Source organism: Penaeus chinensis, chromosome 27, assembly GCF_019202785.1.
Source record: "Penaeus chinensis breed Huanghai No. 1 chromosome 27, ASM1920278v2, whole genome shotgun sequence".
In the NCBI taxonomy this organism is placed as follows: domain Eukaryota; kingdom Metazoa; phylum Arthropoda; class Malacostraca; order Decapoda; family Penaeidae; genus Penaeus; species Penaeus chinensis.
Window position 1 is genome coordinate 27,543,293 of NC_061845.1, and position 20,574 is coordinate 27,563,866.

Consider the following 20,574-nt stretch of genomic DNA (forward strand, 5'->3'; position numbering starts at 1 on the left):
AGATAAGAAAGAAACTGAAGAAAAGCAGACTAAAGATAAGAAAGAAACTGAAGAAAAGCAGACTAAAGATAAGAAAGAAACTGAAGAAAAGCAGACTAAAGATAAGAAAGAAACTGAAGAAAAGCAGACTAAAGATAAGAAAGAAAAGACTGAGAGCAAATTAGTTTTAGAAAAGAAAGAGGAGGTAGAAGTGAAGAAAACAAATGAGACCGAACCAAAGGAGAATCCAGAAAGTGAAGAGAAAGGTGTTGAAAAGGGAGGAAAAATGCAGAAAAAGAAGGGCCAGGAAATAGGAACCAAAGTAGAATCCAGAAAGGCTAGCAAAGAAGAAGTACAAACAGATGACAAAACAGACAAAAAAGAAGAGGAAGTTGAGATGAAAAAGAAAACAGATGATGGAGACAGTGATTCCATCAAGGAAGAAAAGGATGAAAATGAAGGAAATGAGAACAAGGAAGAAAAAGAAGATGAGGAAGGAAGTGAGAACATGGAAGAGAAAGAAGATGAGGAAGGAAAAGAAATCAATGAAGAGGAGGAAGAAGACGACGAAGGATGTGAGAGCACAGAGGAGATGGAAATCGACTTGGATGCCAGTGGATCCTCTAAGAGTGAAGGCACAGGTTCAGCCAACACCTCGCCGGTTGCGTCATCTAAAAGCTCTGATAAGCTTGAGGTTTCCAAGTCTTCGGAGCCGAAAACTCCGGTCAGTGTGCAAATGGCAAAGAAGCTCACTCCAAAGCAACTGGCAAAGGAAGCAGAGAGGCAGCAAAAGAGGGATGAGAGAGAGAGGTTGAGGAAAGAAAGGGAGAAGAAAAAGCTGGAGGAACTGGCTGAGAAGGAGAGGCTCAGGAAGCAAAAAGAGGAAGAGAGGCAGAAAGCAAAAGAGGAGAAGGAGAGGGCCAAAGAGGAGCTGAAAAGGAAGAGACAAGAAGAAATTGAGTAAGTTTTTCTTGATGAGTAACATGTTCATATTTTGTCTGAAATTATGGTGTGTTCATGATAAGGATAATCTGTACTGGGTAAAATCTATCTTTATCAAGAATTGAAGTTTTTATGAGCAAAATATTCACTAGTTGTGATATAGTTGAGATTGTGACTAGATGATGTAACTTTGTGTTGTCTGTATGTTTTGCACGCATTAATATACTTGAAATTTCAGAGCAAAAAAACTGAAGAAAGAAGAGGAACAGCAGTTAAAAGAAGTTGAGAGGATGATAAGAGAAGAGGAGGCACGGCTAGCACAGGAAGAAAAACAAAAGCAGAAAGACAAACTGAAGAACAAGTTTGCCAGTTTCTTTGTTGCCAAGAAGAGAGACCCAGAGGAGGCTGAGGAAAAGAGCAGCAATGGGAACTTCAAGGAATTTAGGGTAAATTTCCACATTTTTTTTGTTATATATATCATTCGTATATTGTGGATAGGTCATCTTGCTGAACAGCCGTGAAGTCATCCCCTTACTGGGCATTAACCAGGGATCTTTGTGATTGGGAAACCAGCATATACTGAGCTTATAGCTACTATTACAACAGCTGGGATGGTCCAGTGATTTAAGCATTGGACTCCAGCCCTCATGCTCCTGGGATTGAATCCTTGTTGTGTTATTTGCATAAAGGGGACATAAATGCAGTGGTAGAGTGCTGGCTTTGTAGTTTCAAGGTTCTTGCCTGCTTAGCCTCTTGGTTTGACTGCCTTCATGATAGGGTCAAAGTTGTAGTGGCCAACCCACCCGCAGCTTTAATTTGCAGTATCATTATGTGCATAATTAGAACATCTTTTCATAGTAAACTGTGTGCCATTAATATTTAGAAGAAAAGAAAATCTGAAAAACTGAATGTCATAAGTGCTTATAATTGGAAAACCAGTTTCCTTGCCAGTATATACAACAACTGCAGGAGCTCATCTTTTGATCATTTGTTTTGATTCAGGTAAAGGAAGACATGCAGCTTGCTCCATTAGTGCGTACAAATTTCACAGAGGAGCGCCGGACATCTCTTATTGAGTATTTAACCAAACAAACAAAAGATTCATCTGAAACCTACTTGACTGTTCTCAAAATGGGAACTTATGCACCTTGCAAATTTCAACGCACTTGGCCTTTTGAGAACAAGAAGGAAGAAGTCGATGATGATATTGAAATTATTGGTATGTTTGTGATTTACTGTTCTTAGATTTTCAAATTTAACGGGATGTTTTAAAATAGCTAGCAAAATTGAAGGAGTATAGGTTTTTCTATGCTATTATTATTATTATTATTATTATTATTATGATTATGATTGTTGTAGTTGTTGTTTTTGTGACTTATACTTGTATAGGTTTTTTTTTTCTGTTTTTTTCCCATTTGTCTTTGCATTGCTTTTTTTCTTTCTTTCTTTATTCATACAATTTCTTCTCTAGGCTTTTTCCTATAAATTTTTTATAGGAGAAAAATAATGGGTTAAAAATTGTTTTCCTGTGAAATAGATAATGAAATTATTTTATGAAAATGACCCTTTGTTTACTCAAAATTGCAGAGGATGAAGACGGGGATATGGATGCAGGAGATTCAATGGTTCAGGAAGCAGAACCAGATCTGAATAGCAAGACAGTTAAGGCCAAGCTGCTACAGTTTTGTGAAAATCGCAGACCAGCATATTGGGGAACCTGGAGCAAGAAGAGCCAAAACATCTGTGCACGACGGCCTTTTGCTAGAGATGTGAGATTACCCTTTGTTTTTCCCCTCCTTGATCAGTGATTTTTCCTTGTTTATGTTTTTCTTTTTCCTCATTTTCTCCTTGTTCTTAGCAAGACAACATATTTACTTGGTCTTGTTAGGGCTTGTCATGAATATATATAAGTTATGAAAACATTCGTTGTGGTTAACTTCATGTTTGTATTAAAGATATTTTCAAAATTTGCCACTGTTAATGATCATTGCATTAAGATTTTCATTAAAATTTTAAAACAAAAAATTCCAGGATATTCTCAACTATGAGTACGACAGTGACGACGATTGGGAGGAAGAAGAAACGGGAGAGAGCCTGAGTGACTCTGAGGGAGAGGAGAAAGAGGAAGAGGAGAAAGAGGAAGAGGGGGGAGATCAGTATGAAGTTGATAATGACTTCTTTGTCCCTCATGGCTACCTCTCGGATGATGAGGGCAAGTCTGACCAAGAGGAAGAGGAAGAGAATGGGCAGGAAGAGGTGAGGCTTGAATGTGATGTTTTTTGAAGTTGGAAATATTTACTTTTGTTAATCAGCTACCTTTATTTTTTTTTGTTTTTGTTTTACACATGTTCTTAAAGCTATCTGTTTTCATTGGTTGATATGCACAAGTTGATAAATCTTGTGCTTGTTTTAATGAGAACATGGTTTTTAAACACTGCATGGATTATCTGAACTCTGTTAGGCACTGCTGTAGTGCACTCTCGTATTGTTTTCTGCTATATGCTACCCAGCTTACCCTATATAATGAGAGTAATTTCTGCAGTTAACTGGAATTGTAATCCTTTTTTGTGGACTTCAAAAATGATATTTACACTCCTTCTCTGTCCTTATGAATGGAGGTGAAGAAACAGTAGACTTGACTTTAATTACATACTTGCTTTTAATTGTAACTCAGTAACCTCAGTTTTTATATTTCTCTTAACCATCATTCTTATTATATATATAAGATTGTCTGATATGTTAATTACAGGATGATGGAAGCAAACACAAAGAGCAGCTGAAACAAAAACAAGCAGAATTTGAAGAGGAAATGAAAAAGAAGACAAAGCATCTGAAGCCCCGTGTTATTGGTTCTTTATGGATGGCAGATGCAAACAATAATCCAGGTAACTTTTCTAAGAGTGGTTGAGTGATGAGTCTCCCAGGTTTGTGGCTTATTAGCTCAGCCACACATGAACACTTGGGTGGTATAAGGGATCCTTGCCTCCCTTTTGTAGTGTTTCTTTTTCTACATCGATTCCAAGGTCTGGTGTCATATGTTTTGCTAAATCAAGATGTTAGTAGACTTTTTGTTGAGCAGACTCCATATTATCTCTAGGTAGTTTGCTACCCTGTGCTTTAACAATAACATTAAGTAGAATTATTGTTTTTATTCTTTTTTATATTTAATTTTTTTACATTTTAGTATTGTTTTGTTATCTGTAATCCTGTGCCGCTGGTTGCAGCAGGCAGGAATAGGATATCCTGATCATAGAAATAATATCCTCTAAGGAACCAGCACTCATCTTGCCATATCTTATGGTTAGCATATTCCACCCCTGTTTACTGATGGAAGAGACCATTCCTGAATAAATGCCTACTGAATCTATTCTTCCTCAAAGAGCTTTGTGCCTTCATGGAAAATCATTCTGGCTGTCAGCTGAATTTTTCATGATGGTATGGCTATTTCACCTGGTTCCAATGGTTAAAGATTTTAGGAAAAGTACATTCAAATAAAGTCATTCAGAATTAAGGGATCAATGTAGGTATTTTAAGTCTTCAAACCTGCTATCTGTCAGCCAAAATGAGCCCCTGACTAGTTGCCATGGCTAACCAATTTTCAATTTTAGTTATTTTTCTAAAACTAGTACACAATTCTCTAAAGATATATAGATAGCAATAAAATTTGATTATAAAATCTGCCATTGCATGGTGGTGAAGCCTGTCTTTATAAGTACCATGCACACATGTGGTTATTTCTATGTTTATGCTTACCCTTACATCTTGGGCAGGGGCTCTCTCAATTTTAACAAACTAGCTGTCTGTCTTTCTTTTAACTGTGTGTGTTAAGATATACATTTTATTTTCTCTGTAGCTTTCAATCAACTCCTGAAGATCCTGAATCCACACAAAGCAGTGAGCTTAGGAACCAGCCTTCCCATTGGTACTCGTCATGGTGGAGTAATTCCAAAGGACGCAAAGGAACAGAAAGATGATGATGATGGGTCAGCTGAAGACAAAGGAAATACTAAAAAGTTCTGCAAAACTTTCCCTGAAGAAGGTGAGTTTTTCTGCTTTATCATTGTTTATTTTTTGGAATAATAAATCAAATCTTATTAGCAAGTATATAAATGGTACACCAATATAGATATCTTGTTTTCTGCTTTACATCATTCATTTATCAAATCTTATAATCCTATTCATTACAGCTGTGCCTGCTCTCATCAAGCTCGTCCATGGAAATCGCAATGGGAAGGTTTTCCTTTCCCGTGAGTTTTCTGACTTTTGGCGAAAACTGCAAGCAGGAGAACTGGTAGAGGAACAGTTAGAGGGCATTCCAATGCTTTCTTCTCCTGTTCAAGGTGAGTCAATGTTATGGTTTAGAGTTTAATTTTCCTAGTTTTTCATTTCACTTCCTTGTCCTCCTACTTACTAAATCCATTTGCAATTTTCTCCTCCACCTCCTCCACCTGGTAATTTTTCCATTGTTTATATCTTTGTAGTTTTATTCATTGTTACTTAAGTTCTTCCTCGTTCTTCAAGTTTTCCCTCCTTTGTACACAGTTGCTTGTTCACTTTTCCACTCTTCCCAATTCCATTCTTTCCCATCCTCCATTTCTTTCTTTCTTTCTTTGATTCCTCCATCCCTTACATTTGTGTACTTTCATTTTATTCATATGCTTCCTTCTCATACTTGAGTATTCCTCTCTGCATAGCAGCATCCTGCATCCTGTCATTTATTGTCATCTGTTAGTTATCATCAGTGACAGCATCAATTATCATGACGTTTTGCTATGTAATGTTATTCTGTGATAAAAAATAAAACTGCTAACCAATATTACTTTGACATTTCAGCCAACATGTTTTTGGCTCGGAAAAAAGTGGAATCCAAAATTCAGGAACTGGGCCACTGGCGTAAATGTCCAGAGGAAGGCCCCTTCAACAAGGTCATGATGTGGTATGTATCTCAAGTCTTTGTCTTGGTAGATACAAACATGTATTCATGTGTACAGTTTCTCACTGGGTTGATCTGTACAGCTGGCTGAATAAGTTTGCAGACACCCTAATTTTATCGAGCTGGGATTTTATTAGGTAACACTGTGATCCGTTCTAATATAACACTGTAGACCTTGTTGTACAATAAACAATGTTAAACAGAGGTCTAAGCAAATTTTGTCACATGTTTTAATAATTATACAAGAAAGCCTATTTCAGGTTTTTATTTTTTAAATTGAATGTTAATGCCCTTCACTTCTACTCATTACAGCCTACACTTGCTAAAAGATGAATATTCTAAAATTAAGATATAGATAAATGAACTAAATACAAGTGTGTGTGTGTGTGTAAATATAACATAATTGTCTTTGGCTATATTTCCAATAATATTACATGACACTGCATGGTAATTTATTTATAAAGTATATATAATTTTGAGAGGTTTCATCTTTTTGGTGTGAAGTAACATCACGTTTGCCTGCACTTTTTGGTTTTGGCAGGGGAATATCAGAAGTTTTCTTCAAAACTGCTGAAGGCGCCTGATTACATATAGTTTGATTATATATGTTACACAAATACTTCATGCCTGAACAAGGGAGAACAAATAAACATATTGATATTATTTTTCCATTCTTCTGACTTGCAAACTATCCCATCAAAACAAGAATCGGTATGCAAATGCAAAGGCAAACAAAGGCAACAGATGGTTATGTTGTATATCAGTTAATTATGTTTATTTCATTTGATGTCATTATCATCATTATTATTAATAATTTTTATCCTTAAGCTAGTGTAGGCTATGAGAAGTATAGTTAAGTAAGGGCATTAACGTGCAACAATGATGAAGTCTAGCATATTTATTTGTTTTAACCATTAGCCATTCATCATATACTTCTCATGCAATTTATTTTAAACATTAAAATATGAATGGTAAACTTTTCTTACTTTTTTTTATATTGCTTATTTAACAACAGGGCTTGTATTGTTAGACTTGAATGCACTTAGTGTTCCCTGATCAAATCCCAGTTTGTTAACCTTGGGTGGCTGTTAATTTATTCGGCCAGCTGTACGCACACACCCCCCCTCACATATATACATCTCTGTATGCAGCTATATATGTACAAATCCATTGACATCTTATTGTCTGTATATGTTAGTGTCAGTTTATTCTTTGATATAGTTTGAGTTAGTGTTTTCTATCTATTTTCATGTATAGTATTGCAATATTTAATGGGAATTTTATTATCATTGTTGTTATTTTTTAGGTATGTCTCAAAGCAAGTGCGAGAAGAGCATGGTGTTCCGGATATAACTGTGCCAAATTCTTGGAATTTTATTAATAAACCTAAGGAAAAGCGGGAGGTGAATTTTGAAGACCCAGATACCATGGAAGACAGCAAATCCAACAAGGCTGGAAAACTGACTCCCATCACAGCATTCACCAAGAAACTACCAACAACCCCATCCTCAGCAAACACCTCCCCTACCTCTACACCAGCTACAACACCTCAAACCTTGAAGTCAAGTGAAGGATCTCCAAGCAGCGCATCGCCTGCACCAGTGACTCCAAGTAGAAGTGCCGAGAGTCCTCCCAACAGCACAGGGGAAACGCCGTCAGGAAAATCAGGGACTCCTGGACAGCCAAAGAAAAAAGTGGCTCTCTTCTCTGTTCCACGCAATCAAGAGATAACAGATGCCCAGAAAGCATCCTTTGTGTCCTTCTTTAAGAAGAATGCAGAAAAATCGCCCGCGCCCACTAAGTCAGATTCAACAAAAGACAAATCCAGTGAAAAGACCAGTGAGCCGGATCCTAAAAATGATGATGACGACGACATTCAGTGCATAACATTAGATTAGCTTTATTATTTTTATATTTGGCACTAACCTATAGTATGTTTTAAGGGATATTTTATAATTTTATTTGGTTTTCTCAATATATTGCTATTTTAAAGTTTATGGTAATTACAATAAAAATAAGAACCATTTTTTTGTGGGAGCTATTTGTTAAATAAGTATTTAAAATTCTCCAGTGTTTATATTTTTCATGGAATTTTTAATGAAGTAGCAGAATCAGTTACTTAATCCTTTTCTGTAGAATCAAACTGCAATATGATTGAATTTACTCTGAAAAAATTAGATATACCTAATATATAGTATATAGTTTCCATTTTTAATACAATTATTGTAAAAAAGAATATTAGTTTTCTTAAACCTTTCTCATGTATTCCAGCCAAGGCTTAGTACCCCCTACTTTAAGACCTTTATCCCAGATGACAATATTTCTGGTCAAATCTTTGCACTAATAAATTACATACTGTTAAACTATCAATCTCCTGGTCAGCTCTATTTCATTGGAACGGACATTGGGAGAGGGCTCTTACCCACATATGTATCAGCCACACCCATGTAACACACTCCTATCTAATGTTCCTTATGTAGTGTCCTCTTCCAGTTCCACACATTCTGTTGTCCTGTCCATACTTTGCTGCAGCCCATAACCCACCCATCCTCTATTCACTGACCTCCCAACGTATCATATATCCTTATGGAATCCCACACTTTCTGCTTTGACAACCTGTTCTTCCTCAGATGATACAAACTTTTCACTTGATCTAGTCCCCCTTACCTAATCCTACCTTAATCCATTCACTCATCAACTCCTTTACTCATCCTTAACCTTTCCAACCCCCCCAATCCCTTGCCCGTTGTTGTCGTGGGGGGGCTTAGGAAGCGGAGACTGGGACACAATGATGGGGAACTCCCTAACCTTGGGACTCGGCCCTCGACTCAACAAATTTTGCATGGTCCTTTTTTTCCCCCTCCTACTTTTTCCTTTCTGTCCCTTCACCAACCCCTTCTACTATCCACTTCCTAAGGTGTGAGAGCCGTGCTGAAAGGATGAAAGGCTGACTTTGTGCCAGTCCTGAACGGCCTGAGGGAGCCATGGGCACGGTATTCCCCTGCTTTAGTTGTCTAGCCCTTACCCCTCAAGCGACCCTGAGGGGTGGAACGTTTCTCTCCCCAACATACTCCAGGCTTATCATGGCCAACAATGAATAACCATTAACCATTAACCATACCATTATTAGAGGCAATGAGGCTTGCTTCTTCATCAAATAGCTCCACCAATTCAAACTCGCCCGATTCTCTGACCCCAGGCTCTCCTTTGACCACGGCTCTGAACACCACTAATACCCCCTCCTCTATGCCGACTAGTACAGTATCCACCCTAATCAACACCCCAGGAGACATTTTTACTCCCAACATGCTCAACTTCAACAACTGTACCCCCACAACCTTCTTCATCAACTACTCCATCCTCCCTTATTACTACCTTACAACCTTATTGTCCACCTCCCCATAACACTACCTCCCTCAACACTACTCCCTCTTCCACATGCCCCTGTCCTTCTGCTACCCCCATCTCTACAAAATTCTTAAATAATCTATTTAGCCCAGCCAAAATGGGATCGATTTTTTGTGATCCCTCCCACAACTTCTCACACTTTCTGCTTTGACAACCTGTTTTCATTCCTCAAATGCATATACATCCTTCACTTGATCTAACCCCTATACATTACCTTACCCAACCTTAACCCATTTACTCGTCAATTCCTTTGCCCAACTTTCACTAACTCAACCGACCTTCACTACCATTTACTATAGTGCTACATGACCTTAGATGTCTAGCACTTTTATTTTGCTTTTAACCATTAACAATTAACCTTTCCGATACAATTACTCTAGATTGTTAACATATAGCAACTAACTCAACCACCCTTCACTACCCTTTCTTTACAATACCTTCCTATAGTGCAACATGACTTTTAGAGGTCTAGAACATATTTTTGCTTTTAACCATTAGCCAGTGTAAATAACCCCTCAGATTGATTATTTCTGTTGCAAGATACCAGTTGTAGGCCAATTGATTGAGACTCAAATTCCTTCTGGAGTTTGAATGAAAAACTCACTACACCCAGAGCACTTAGTTACAAAATTTCTACCTGGTTTTTGCAGGTTTGTCGACAATAAATCCAATCTTAGATAAAGATGCCACTTAATCAGAATAGCATACCTAGTATTTGTTAAGTCCAGAGAACATAAAAATTTGTTGCATCATTGACACAAGGACACTCATGACATATTAGAATGGGGTCTGTATTGAATGAAGTAAATTTGCAAGGAAAAAAAAAAAAAAAAAAATATACACAATAGACAAACCTGCCATTAACTTTACAAATGTCTCTTTATTTTCCCTAGAAATTGAACAAATTTATTTCAAGTAAAAGTTTAAATAATATATGCCTAATGAAAAAAGTCATACTTCACATACTTCATTAGGCATATAATTTTCTAGCTTTTTATTAACACACTCCTGCATAATAGTTATCCACATGAAATATATGGGGTGGGTCAAAAGAAAAAAAAAACATCTCTTTTTATTCTTTTTAATGTGATTAGAAAAAAAAAAGGTGTTACATGTTAAATATCTTGTTGACAATCATTAAACTGTAATATTAAATCTTAAGCATTAGCCGAGTTGATTTGATCCTAGTTTCCTTAAGATTCCAGAATGAAGTAGGAGGCAGCACTGGGTATTTCTTGATGTTTTTTCTCAACTTCTTAAAAGGTATTTAAAGCAATTCCTACAGACACAACCTAGTCTAACAAGGTCCATGGTCTGCTGTGCGCTTCCTTGGGGCTGCTTTGATGATGTCATCAACTCTGAGAATCATTTCTGCTGCTTCAGAGGCTGACAACATGACCTGCCTCTTAACCTGATAACTTTCTGTGATGCCCACATCATTCATACAATCTACAATCCCTTCATCCATATTCAAGCCAAAGGTGGTTTTGCCCTCAGCATGAGCTGCTCTCAATTCTGATACCAACTGGGCTGAATCATACCCAGCATTGTCAGCAATGATGGTTGGGATCATAAGGAGTGAACGAGCAAAGGATTCCATTGCAAGGGCTTCCTTACCAGGTATATGGACAGCAGCATCCATAACAGCCTTGGCCATGAGGGTTTCACTGCAACCTGTGAATCAAGAAAATATTTAAATTATTGTCTAAACACATAATTTTAAAAATATACTCAATTGTATATATTATAAAATATTTCCATGTAGGTATATAAATATCTTTAGTAAAGGCTTCATTATGATGTTGATTAAAATTCAGTACATTAAAAACTCTTACCTCCACCATATACTGTTCGTGTCTCCTTCACTGTTTGAGTGAGGACACAAAGTGCATCGTGCAGTGATCGGTCTGCTTCATCCAAGATCTGGTTTGTGGCACCTCGCAACACAATGGTGCAAGCTTCACCCAACTGGACACCACTGAGACGAATCATGCGGTCCTCACCAATGATGCACTATAAATGGACATGAAATAATTTAGTTCACCTTCCACTCTTAACCTCTTTGTGATCTGATTGATGTGACCATCACGTCATGAAAAAATCTGGCTTGAGGGGCAGGTCACATGAACAAATGAAGTGCACAAATCTCTTGGGAGTTTGTTTTTTTTAAGATTCATTTAGTGATTTTGCATTATTTTCATCAATGTAGGAGTGTGGAATGCAGTGTCTGTGAGCCATGGCTGGAAGAGTGCTGGCTTTATAGTGGATGCCATTTCCACGTTTAGCATCGTATTCCTGGCACTGTGACCAGCAACACAAGTTGTGTTACGGAAAATTGAATATGAAAAAAACAAATAATAGTTACATATTTTTCTTGCACCAAGTTGTTTATTACCTAGAGAAAGAAGTCTGTGGAGTTTGTGCAAAGAAAAGATTATTTCTAAAGATAATGAAATCAAATGGCAAATATGGACATTGGAAAATGGCAAAACAGCTAAAAACACTTCTGCATAAAAAGAGGAAATAACTGCAAATAGGAGGCATAGAGTCTTGTCACCACACATACGTGCTCGCATACCCCGGCCTACAAGTTGCCGCCCATTCATGTAAGCCTAATGGCCAGATTATTGGTGACGTGATTGCCATGACGCAACCGGATCCAAGGGATTAATGCTATAATTTCTCATGATCTTTTGACATCAAATATAGGCAAACAGACAGTCGTTTATACCATAAAATGAGAACTTACCTCTTCAATGAGATCACATGTGCCAAGTTTAACCAACTCAGGATGGTCAAATGTTGAGGTAATTTCACCACCAGTCACAAGAGCCAGACGCTCAATGCCATCAAAGTCTGCATGCTCAATGGCCATCACTCCAGCATCAGCAAACAATTGTTCAGGATAGTTGTAGATCAACTGTCTGTAAATGCACAATATAAACATTTAAAAGGAAGCAATTTTTGGAAGCCAAAATTTAAAATCCTCTTTATACTTCTTAAAATAAATTACTTCTATTTCAAATTAGTAAATTTTAATCTGACCTTTTATTCAAGAGACCCTAATTACATGTTTGTCTATAATAAGACCTTCCCTTGTTGAAGTGCACTTTCAAGAAAATCTATGGAAGACAGAAAAGCCCTTTACCTGTTGATGAATACATTGATTTCATGTTTGAGAATTTTCTGCACCTTTGACTTCATCTTTTCCTTCTCAGCAATTTCCAATTCTGCAACCTTTAAAGAAAATGCAAAACAATTTATGCCACAGAGTTGATAATTTCATAGTAAATAATTATGTTCTCCAAATCCAATTAGACCTTAGCTTAAAATGCATTACCACGTTAAGACATGCTTACCTTAGCTGTGGATTCGACAGAGATCTTTGAACCGAACACCTTAATCTTGTCAGTGTCCATGGGTGTGTTGGCAATCAGAATTTTCGCATTCTCAATGCGCTTGGGCTGATTAACACCAATTTTCTTCTCAAGGATGAAGCCTGCACAATAGATTTAGGGTAATGTGTAAGGTACTGTACAAGATTAAATAAGATACTAGGAATAGTTTGCCTAGTAATTGGTTTAAAGAGCCAAATATCTTATTTCACTTATGCAACATTCAGCTTTCATACCTGGTGTTGATGATACAAGGAGGATAGAGAAGAAGAAGAAGAAGAAGAAGAAGAAAAAAAAAAAAAAAAAAAAAAAAAAAAAAAAAAAAAAAAAAAGTTACAGGAATAATACTTATAATATCACTTACTACACAAAACAAATAAAAAAAACTACCTTCATCAAGGAACGAGTCCCCTAAGGTGCCACCCTGTTTCTTGATAATCTGGATAGCATCAAGATTGCCTGATCCCTTCAGCCTCAACACAGCATCTACAGCCAAGTTGGAGAAGAAATCTTTGTGTTGAGCCAAAATCTTGGAACTCAGTGTGGTCTTGGCAATCTGGAAATGAATGAACATATTTAAATTGAAAAATTATTGCAATGTGGAAAAAGGGTCAGTACACCCAAATTCTGAGTTATGCTGTGCTGTCAGTGCATTAACCCAATATCACCAGGAAAATGCTGCGCTCATGTTAGTTTTTTTTCTTTTCTCTTTTTTCTTTTTTTTTTTCTTAGCCACAAAGGAGTCAATTAATAGACCTTGTGACCCTTTCACCTTTTCTTGAATTATTATTATTATTATTATTATTATTATTATTTTTTTTTTTTTACAATCAATATTGATGGTGTTTTTTTATTATTGACATTATAATTCCTATAATGTTCTTGACATTAGTAGTGACAATATAAGAAAAAATATTTTCGAAAATCATGGAAAAGGACAAACAGGCGAGACTAATAGTTGTCATAACTGGCTAATTGGTGACACTGGTGACAAGTGGAGCCATTTATGTGTAAAAACAACATGATCATAGAATTTGTAAAAATAAAGTTTTTAAAAAAGAAAGTATAGTGGTCTTTATAGCTTAATACTGAAACCCACAAATAAAACAAAAAGTGATAAAATTATGACTTCAGATTCTGATCCACCACTGGGTCACATTACAAAATAAAATGATGCATCATGATTTATCAGTGAATTGTATCCCAAAGAAATTGTCAATACCCTCAACTCTATTTATTTCACAACTTACAGTATGGCACTTGAATGTACACTAATTATTGAGAAAGTACTAATCTTTGTCAAAGAGGGTTTTATAAATATTTACAGCATTTAATGCAATCATATGCAGTGCTAAGTGTTAACTTGGCTGTATGGACAAAGACCCATAGAATGTAGCCACAATCATATCTTTATTCTAACTATCATTAATATTTCACACATTCTTTAAGAATAAAACATTTGCTTGGAAAGGAAAAAAAGAAAATCATACCTTCAGGAGGTCTTCCCTAAATTTTTCAGGGTTGGCAGAATTATCTTGAGCTGACTGTGTTAGTGCCTCACGAGCAACATCTGTGGCCCTGCGGTAACCAGCAATAATGGTCTGAGGATGAATCTTCATAGACACCAACTTCTCAGCCTCTCTTAGCAACTCTGATGCCAAGACAACCACAGAGGTTGTTCCATCTCCAACCTGTTCATTGAGATAAATCATGAAAAGGGATTTGGAAAGCATTATGATGTCAAAATATATACTGTTGGATATTGGGATAACAAGGAATAAAAAAATTAAGAATAATTAGGCTACCTCATCATCCTGTGTCTTGCTGATGTCAACTAAAATCTTGGCTGCTGGATTGTCCACACCAATGTTCCTCAAGATGGTAGCACCGTCATTTGTGACTTCGATTTGTCCTGAGATGAAGCACATTGTTTTTCATTTCGTAATAAATACAAAACAGTTAATTATATTAGTAAACTACATTGGAAAACTAAAACTATATTCAAAATACTAATATTTAAATTTACCTTCACTTCTGCCCATGGCTACAAGAATTTTGTCCATGCCTCTGGGGCCAAGTGTGGAGCGCACCAGTTCTCCAAGTGCAATGGCACCAATGAAGGATGAGAGCCGAGCAGTTTCAGAGCGCTCCTCCTCGGCCTCAGATTTCATAATCTGTACGGGATTGAGTGCGACAGCCTGCAAAAAAAAAAAGCAATTAGTCAATTTTTTGGCTTGGTAGAGTTGTTTTTTTGAAGTCTCCCAATAGTTCATAAGTTAAGGGCAGGGGTCCCCAAACTTTTTAGACTATTGACCCCTTCACTAAATCCTTCATTTCTCAACATCTCTGAAGTAGATGTGCAGCTTCTGTGTACATTAGTGTGAAGAACTGCATACCAAACCCTGCTTTCCATAGACAGCTGTGAGAAAAACTGTATACCAAGCCCTATGAAACTGTTGTTCTTTATCCCCTTGCCCCCAGTGAATATCTCTCATGAAATATAGAAAACAAAATACAAACAAAATATACACAATAGAAAATAAACAGACAATAAAAGCTAGTCATATATTAATCAAAAATGTGTATCAGCAAGTTATATTTCAAATTTTCTTATTTCTTATATGAATGTCACCTTTTAAACCCAAAAACTACAAATGGCCCATCTTTTATTGACCCCCAGGTATTTATCGACTCCTAGGATAGTCCCATTGTTAGTGACCACTGGAATCCATTGGTCTAGGGAGTCTCTCTTCACTTTTTCCAATTCTTGTGGTGGTCCTTTTTTTATCTCGTATGCAAAAAGTAACCCAACTTATAATCTCACAACTGACCAACTTTCACAATGAATATTTATCTTCAGTGGTAATTCTTTACAGTTGGGATGCACTTACCAGACAATAAGTCTCCAACTCAATGTCAGAATATTTATTAAACAATATAAGTTGGCTTGAATGGGTGTTCCCCTTTGGGGGGGTTGATAGGCGGCTCTGTCCCCCAACACCCCTTGATTAAAATCTGAATGTCTACTCAATGTAATGCAAATCAAGTCACTTACAGAGAAATAAAAAGGAAAATAACATGGTATATACTGGTGGACCATTAAATAGAATAAATGAATGCTTAGAGGCAATGAAAAAAACTTATGCCTCATTCCAGCAAAGTAATTTATCAATCTGTTATACTCCACTTCAGCAACCAAACCTTTCAATGAGTCAAGTTAGTAAATAAATAAACAAATAAATAAATAAGTAAGTAAAGAAGAAGACGAAGACGAAGACGAAGACGAAGACGAAGACGAAGACAAAGAAGAAAAAAAGGTTTGATGACATTTGCATGTGGGTAGTGACTGAGATTGGTCCCAATAGCTGAGAGGCCGTAAGATTGCAATTCACACTAAAAGTCTTACATTTCAAATGCTGAGAATACTGGTACAGAGGGACTCCTTTTCATTTTGAGAAGTTTTAAGAAATGCTAAACAACTACAGCAATGCTATAGGTTCTGATAGTTGAAGAGGGCTGGAAATATACCAGGGAAATTATAAAAAAAAAAAAGATAATAATAAAAAATCAAAAAAAATCATGGGAAAATTATTCCCATGATCATTGGATCATTGAATACGTAGAAACTATAGTGAATGTTTAAGTCAAGCCACTTAAACTACTTTTAGCATCATTCCTCTAGATGGTTAATCTCTAAGACTAAAACTACAAAAGCATCATAGACAAATTGCTGAAAATGGAATTACGCGAATCATAAGCTCGCAGTTTTGCTAGATTTACCGGCGAAATATACGACCCTAATGAACTAATGACTCCTATTCACCTCTGACTCAAACGGCTAAAAATAGTACACATTCCAAGCATTCCCTCAACACCAAAGCATTCTCATTTTATGGAATTTATGGAAACCTATACTTCTACTTACGGATTTTTATTTTGTTTTTATTTCCGAATTATCGTTTCCTCAAAAAATTCTCTCATTCGCCTACATTTAATAATTGATTTTGACACATGGATCTCTCTCTCTTTTAATACATACCTCTAAATTCTAATAAAATAGAACCGGCCGATTTCTTAAGATCTGAACAAACCCTAAAACTCGAGCTTGAAACCGCCACGAAATGACATTAATCCTCAAAAAACAAAACCCCGAGATATCCGCCCCTGTTAAACCCTCGCACCCACACCCTGCTTCACAAACCTCCAATCTCGCTTAAATCACCTCATATCACCCTCTCTCGGGCTCCCTATCTTAACGACCCTTCGAGAAATAAGCTAAAAGGATAACTCTCACGACTACAAAACCTCGAGAAACCTTACCATTTTGATGTGAAAACTTGGACCTCGCGAGAACACGTCTTTCCTCCCTTGTGACTCACGCTCGATAGCCGAGGCGGCGTCGCACGTGTTCGCTTTTCCTCGCTTTTCAACCCCTTTCACCCCCTTTTCGTCGCTTATTCGCCCTTTTCGCCACACTTACCATGGTGATGAGGTCGTGGACGGAAGCGACGGGGACGCGAAGGACTCTTAATTGAGGCGAAGAGGAGTCTCGGGATTCAGGAATCTTCGGGAATCTTCGAGTGTTGATCCGGCGACTCGGCGGCGTTCGCGGGACCTCGTCGTGCCTTTAGCTTATTGGGGAAGAAGCTGTTTTACTATATTTAGAAACTCTATCTCTTCTAGATTCCGATCTTTGTGATTTGTTTGATTGGGAAGTAGATATTAAGGGATTCTTTTATTCAATTGTATCGCTTTATCTCGTAAATAGATGGATATAAACGGGGGAAAGTCGGTTCAAGATTCTCTTTGTCTAACACGAACGATCCGGTCAAGTCAACGCACATGACTCGGTTAATTTGCAATCGATAATATAATCGATTCTACTCATGTCCATACAGTAATGAGGAATTATTCAGATAATCACAAGAGATATATGTACACGCCTCATATTGGGTATATTCTCCTTTCTTCATTTCATTTGCAGAATAGTAATATATTTACGTATTCAGTTTGCGTTATACTGTTAATAATAAAAAAAATCAATTATAGTAGCTTAAACAAATAACGATAACTTAAAAGTAATGCGTATAAAAGATAAATCGCATTCCCCTCAAAAGATAAAGCTATTTACAGCATTACACATTTAACATCCACTTGATATTTCATAAAATACTTAAACCCTATCTAGGTCTGATATTTCTACTGATCTACCTTTCATATCTATTTGAATTGCATAGGGTTGATCTTCACAATTCACCTCCAGATGGGTGCTTTATGTGGTCCGTTTATATATATCGTTAAAAAGGGTATCCACGGTACAGTGTAAGTTATATATATAATCACTGATGTATGCGTTTATCTTGAATAAAATTATTAGAGAAGTTTTCTATAGTCTACCAACAGAATTCGTTTTCTTTCAACGATTGAATAGCTTTATAGAAAATAGTTTATTTTTTATGAGAAACTATATCATTTGTTAAGATATCGTCCAAGTAAGATTATTGAATAGTAAAATATCCCTGATTACAAAATTTTTAATATTTTCAAATAATAACGTTGCATTCTGCAACGTTATTTATATGTAGTATATAGTAAATTACCTCTAATAGTTATATCTTGTTTTACTTGTAATTATATTGTTGAATCAGATTTGCTAATGAAAATACTTTTGACTATTCTATTCTATTAAATCTTTCATATTGCTGGCAATGTTATCTACAGTTAGTGACTATCTTGTTAGATGTAAGAAAATATTTTTTCATTTCTTAGAGCCCGGGTAATTTTAAGGTATATGCAATAGAAAAAGAAATTCAGGTTCCTGAAGATGAACAGTTATGCACCGAAAAATGTCACTTCAACATTCCATACGGAATATTTCTGTGAAAACCGGTTAGAAATCGGCTGATTTTACCTGTTTCATTTTGAAAATTTGATTGGGAAAACGGTCTGTGACATAACCGTATGCTTCGATAAAAAAAAGAAAAACACTTAAAGACGAAAATTGCCAGATACTGCTCCATAAGTAACCTACGAAGAGGCCTTCAATTGGGCTCATTTAACGTAATTAACGTTAAAAAAAAAAGAAGCTCTATAATCTGTCTCCAGCATCTACAAAAACGATCCGCCATGTAGTGCGCGGTTTAAGCTCCTTCTCCAGATACTTTGTGGCGACGGCGTTATTCCTCCCTTATTAAGTGGCGTCTATTTTTTTCTACCCTGTCCCCTTCACCTCATTCGCGCTTAACGTGTCTGCAAAGCTGAACGAACTTCGCGTGCTACTAATTCGAAAATATCTTTAAAAATGTTCTGTTGTCTGCTCTCGCTTACTTTCTTCGTGCACCGTACCTTTTAAGTCGACAAAACGGGGGGAAATTACGTTATTACATGCGATATCAAATCCGTACGAGATGAAAATAACACGACACCTTCGTGGTTTGAATGAACACGGAGAAGAATATATGCTACGGAATCTGGAGGACAAGTAAGATTTTTAGAAGTGCTATTAAGTTTAGTCTAATTTGTACCTAATTCGAAAACTAGCCAAGCATTTTCAAGTGAAAGGTACAGACCTTTTATCTATTGTTGGTTGACGTGCAAGTCCCATGATAATTTACGAACACTTTTAGCTTACATGTATAGCAGTTTCCAGGACGAGGAGAACATATATTTATATTTTCTTATTGAGACTGACTGCATTGAGACTTTGCAATGAATGTTTTCTCATTTGGATATGCATATAGTTGGAAGCATTCCCTTAAATATATATATATATATATATATATATATATATATATATGTGTGTGTGTGTGTGTGTGTGTGTGTGTGTGTGTGTGTGTGTGTGTGTGTGTGTGTGTGTGTACGTATATGCACATGCACACATTTTTCTTGTGAACTCCGCCTGACATCACCTGATGCCTTCTCCTCACGCCCTCAACGCAGCCACCGCCCATCTGACCCGACCTGCTCCTCCTCCTCCAACCGACTGTGTGCTCGCGACCTTCCGCAGCCTAGATTCCTGCCGGGGAGTATGACACTTCGAAGGGATAGTCAGCGATGACACTCCTCCTCCTCCAGAAACCAAACCAGGATAGAACCGTCTCCTGGGTGGAAGATTCGAGAAAGTTCAAGGTGTATGTTTTCATGGGAGATCAGCGATGCTTAATTTAGGGGTCAGCGGAAGTCAAATTAAATTCAGTAATTCTGGATTCTTTCCTGATAGGTCAGCGAAGGTCAGGCCAGATTCAATCACTCTAGACTCACAATCGAGATGTCAAATAAATTCAGTTCAAATTAAGTAGTTGTGGAGTCATTCCAAAGAGATCAGTCCAAATTTGGAATCCTGGACTCATTCCAGATAATTCAGCCTAACCTTAGGCATCCATCCGCACCCAATCAAAATTAGAATATATGATAAACAATCCATACACTTCATAGGCTGCCTACGTTAACATAATCGTTAATATAGAAATATCAGAGATGCCTTGAAGGATGCCGGTCCGAACTTGATTTACGAACGTCCCTTATTGCACGCACACACACACATACACACACACACACACACACACACACACACACACACACACATATATATATATATATATATATATATATATATATATATATAAATTCTGTGCTCTTAGTTTTTTCTGGTTAATGAGTAACATCTACTTCGTTTCCTTAAATTAGACATTATGTGACAGAATTAATCTTAAACATACCCCCTATTCACTTCTGTGGTATGTGTTTTGTCTAATCTTCGCCCAGACGGCATTCAACCGAGGCGTGGTCTTTTCCCCCAGAGTTTAATGCGAGAAACGGGAAACAGTTATAAGGCAGCAACGTCGTTACTGTTTATCTCCGCCGTGGAGACACTTTCAGATCACTGCGTCCTGTTGATAAGTTATTATTCTTATATAT

General features: G+C 36.8%; 2 protein-coding genes across 3 annotated transcripts; one reads left to right on the plus strand and one right to left on the minus strand.

The window, feature by feature from the left end:
* Positions 1 to 74: 74 nt before the first annotated feature.
* Positions 75 to 8,090, plus strand: LOC125039758 (chromatin assembly factor 1 subunit A-B-like). Its single transcript, XM_047634005.1, has 10 exons — positions 75 to 939; positions 1,160 to 1,367; positions 1,924 to 2,140; positions 2,509 to 2,690; positions 2,953 to 3,177; positions 3,671 to 3,806; positions 4,775 to 4,960; positions 5,109 to 5,261; positions 5,755 to 5,857; positions 7,161 to 8,090. The coding sequence occupies exons 1-10, from the start codon at positions 266 to 268 to the stop codon at positions 7,750 to 7,752; spliced, it is 2,676 nt and encodes an 891-aa protein (XP_047489961.1). The 5' UTR covers positions 75 to 265; the 3' UTR covers positions 7,753 to 8,090.
* Positions 8,091 to 10,329: 2,239 nt separating this feature from the next.
* LOC125039603 (T-complex protein 1 subunit beta-like) lies at positions 10,330 to 17,290 on the minus strand. 2 transcript variants are annotated; one of them, XM_047633733.1, is made up of 10 exons: positions 17,138 to 17,290; positions 14,684 to 14,855; positions 14,463 to 14,569; positions 14,148 to 14,348; positions 13,048 to 13,213; positions 12,622 to 12,761; positions 12,411 to 12,499; positions 12,012 to 12,186; positions 11,098 to 11,275; positions 10,330 to 10,936 (listed from the first exon to the last, which is right to left on the minus strand). In XM_047633733.1, the coding sequence occupies exons 1-10, from the start codon at positions 17,138 to 17,140 to the stop codon at positions 10,560 to 10,562; spliced, it is 1,608 nt and encodes a 535-aa protein (XP_047489689.1). In that variant the 5' UTR covers positions 17,141 to 17,290; the 3' UTR covers positions 10,330 to 10,559. The 2 variants fall into 2 exon arrangements, with proteins under 2 accessions (XP_047489689.1, XP_047489688.1); XM_047633732.1 differs by lacking the exon at positions 17,138 to 17,290 and adding an exon at positions 16,978 to 17,131.
* Between the last annotated feature and the right edge of the window lie 3,284 nt (positions 17,291 to 20,574).

Coding starts and splice junctions, on each gene's coding strand:
- LOC125039758 (XM_047634005.1), top strand. CDS start 266: ATGCAGAAAAAGAAGGGCCAGGAAATAGGAACCAAAGTAGAATCCAGA. Junction 2,141..2,508: donor TGATGATATTGAAATTATTG/GTATGTTTGTGA, acceptor TCAAAATTGCAG/AGGATGAAGACGGGGATATG. Junction 2,691..2,952: donor GACGGCCTTTTGCTAGAGAT/GTGAGATTACCC, acceptor AAAAAATTCCAG/GATATTCTCAACTATGAGTA.
- LOC125039603 (XM_047633733.1), bottom strand. Junction 13,214..14,147: donor TTAGGGAAGACCTCCTGAAG/GTATGATTTTCT, acceptor ATTCATTTCCAG/ATTGCCAAGACCACACTGAG. Junction 12,762..13,047: donor GGACTCGTTCCTTGATGAAG/GTAGTTTTTTTT, acceptor TCTATTGTGCAG/GCTTCATCCTTGAGAAGAAA.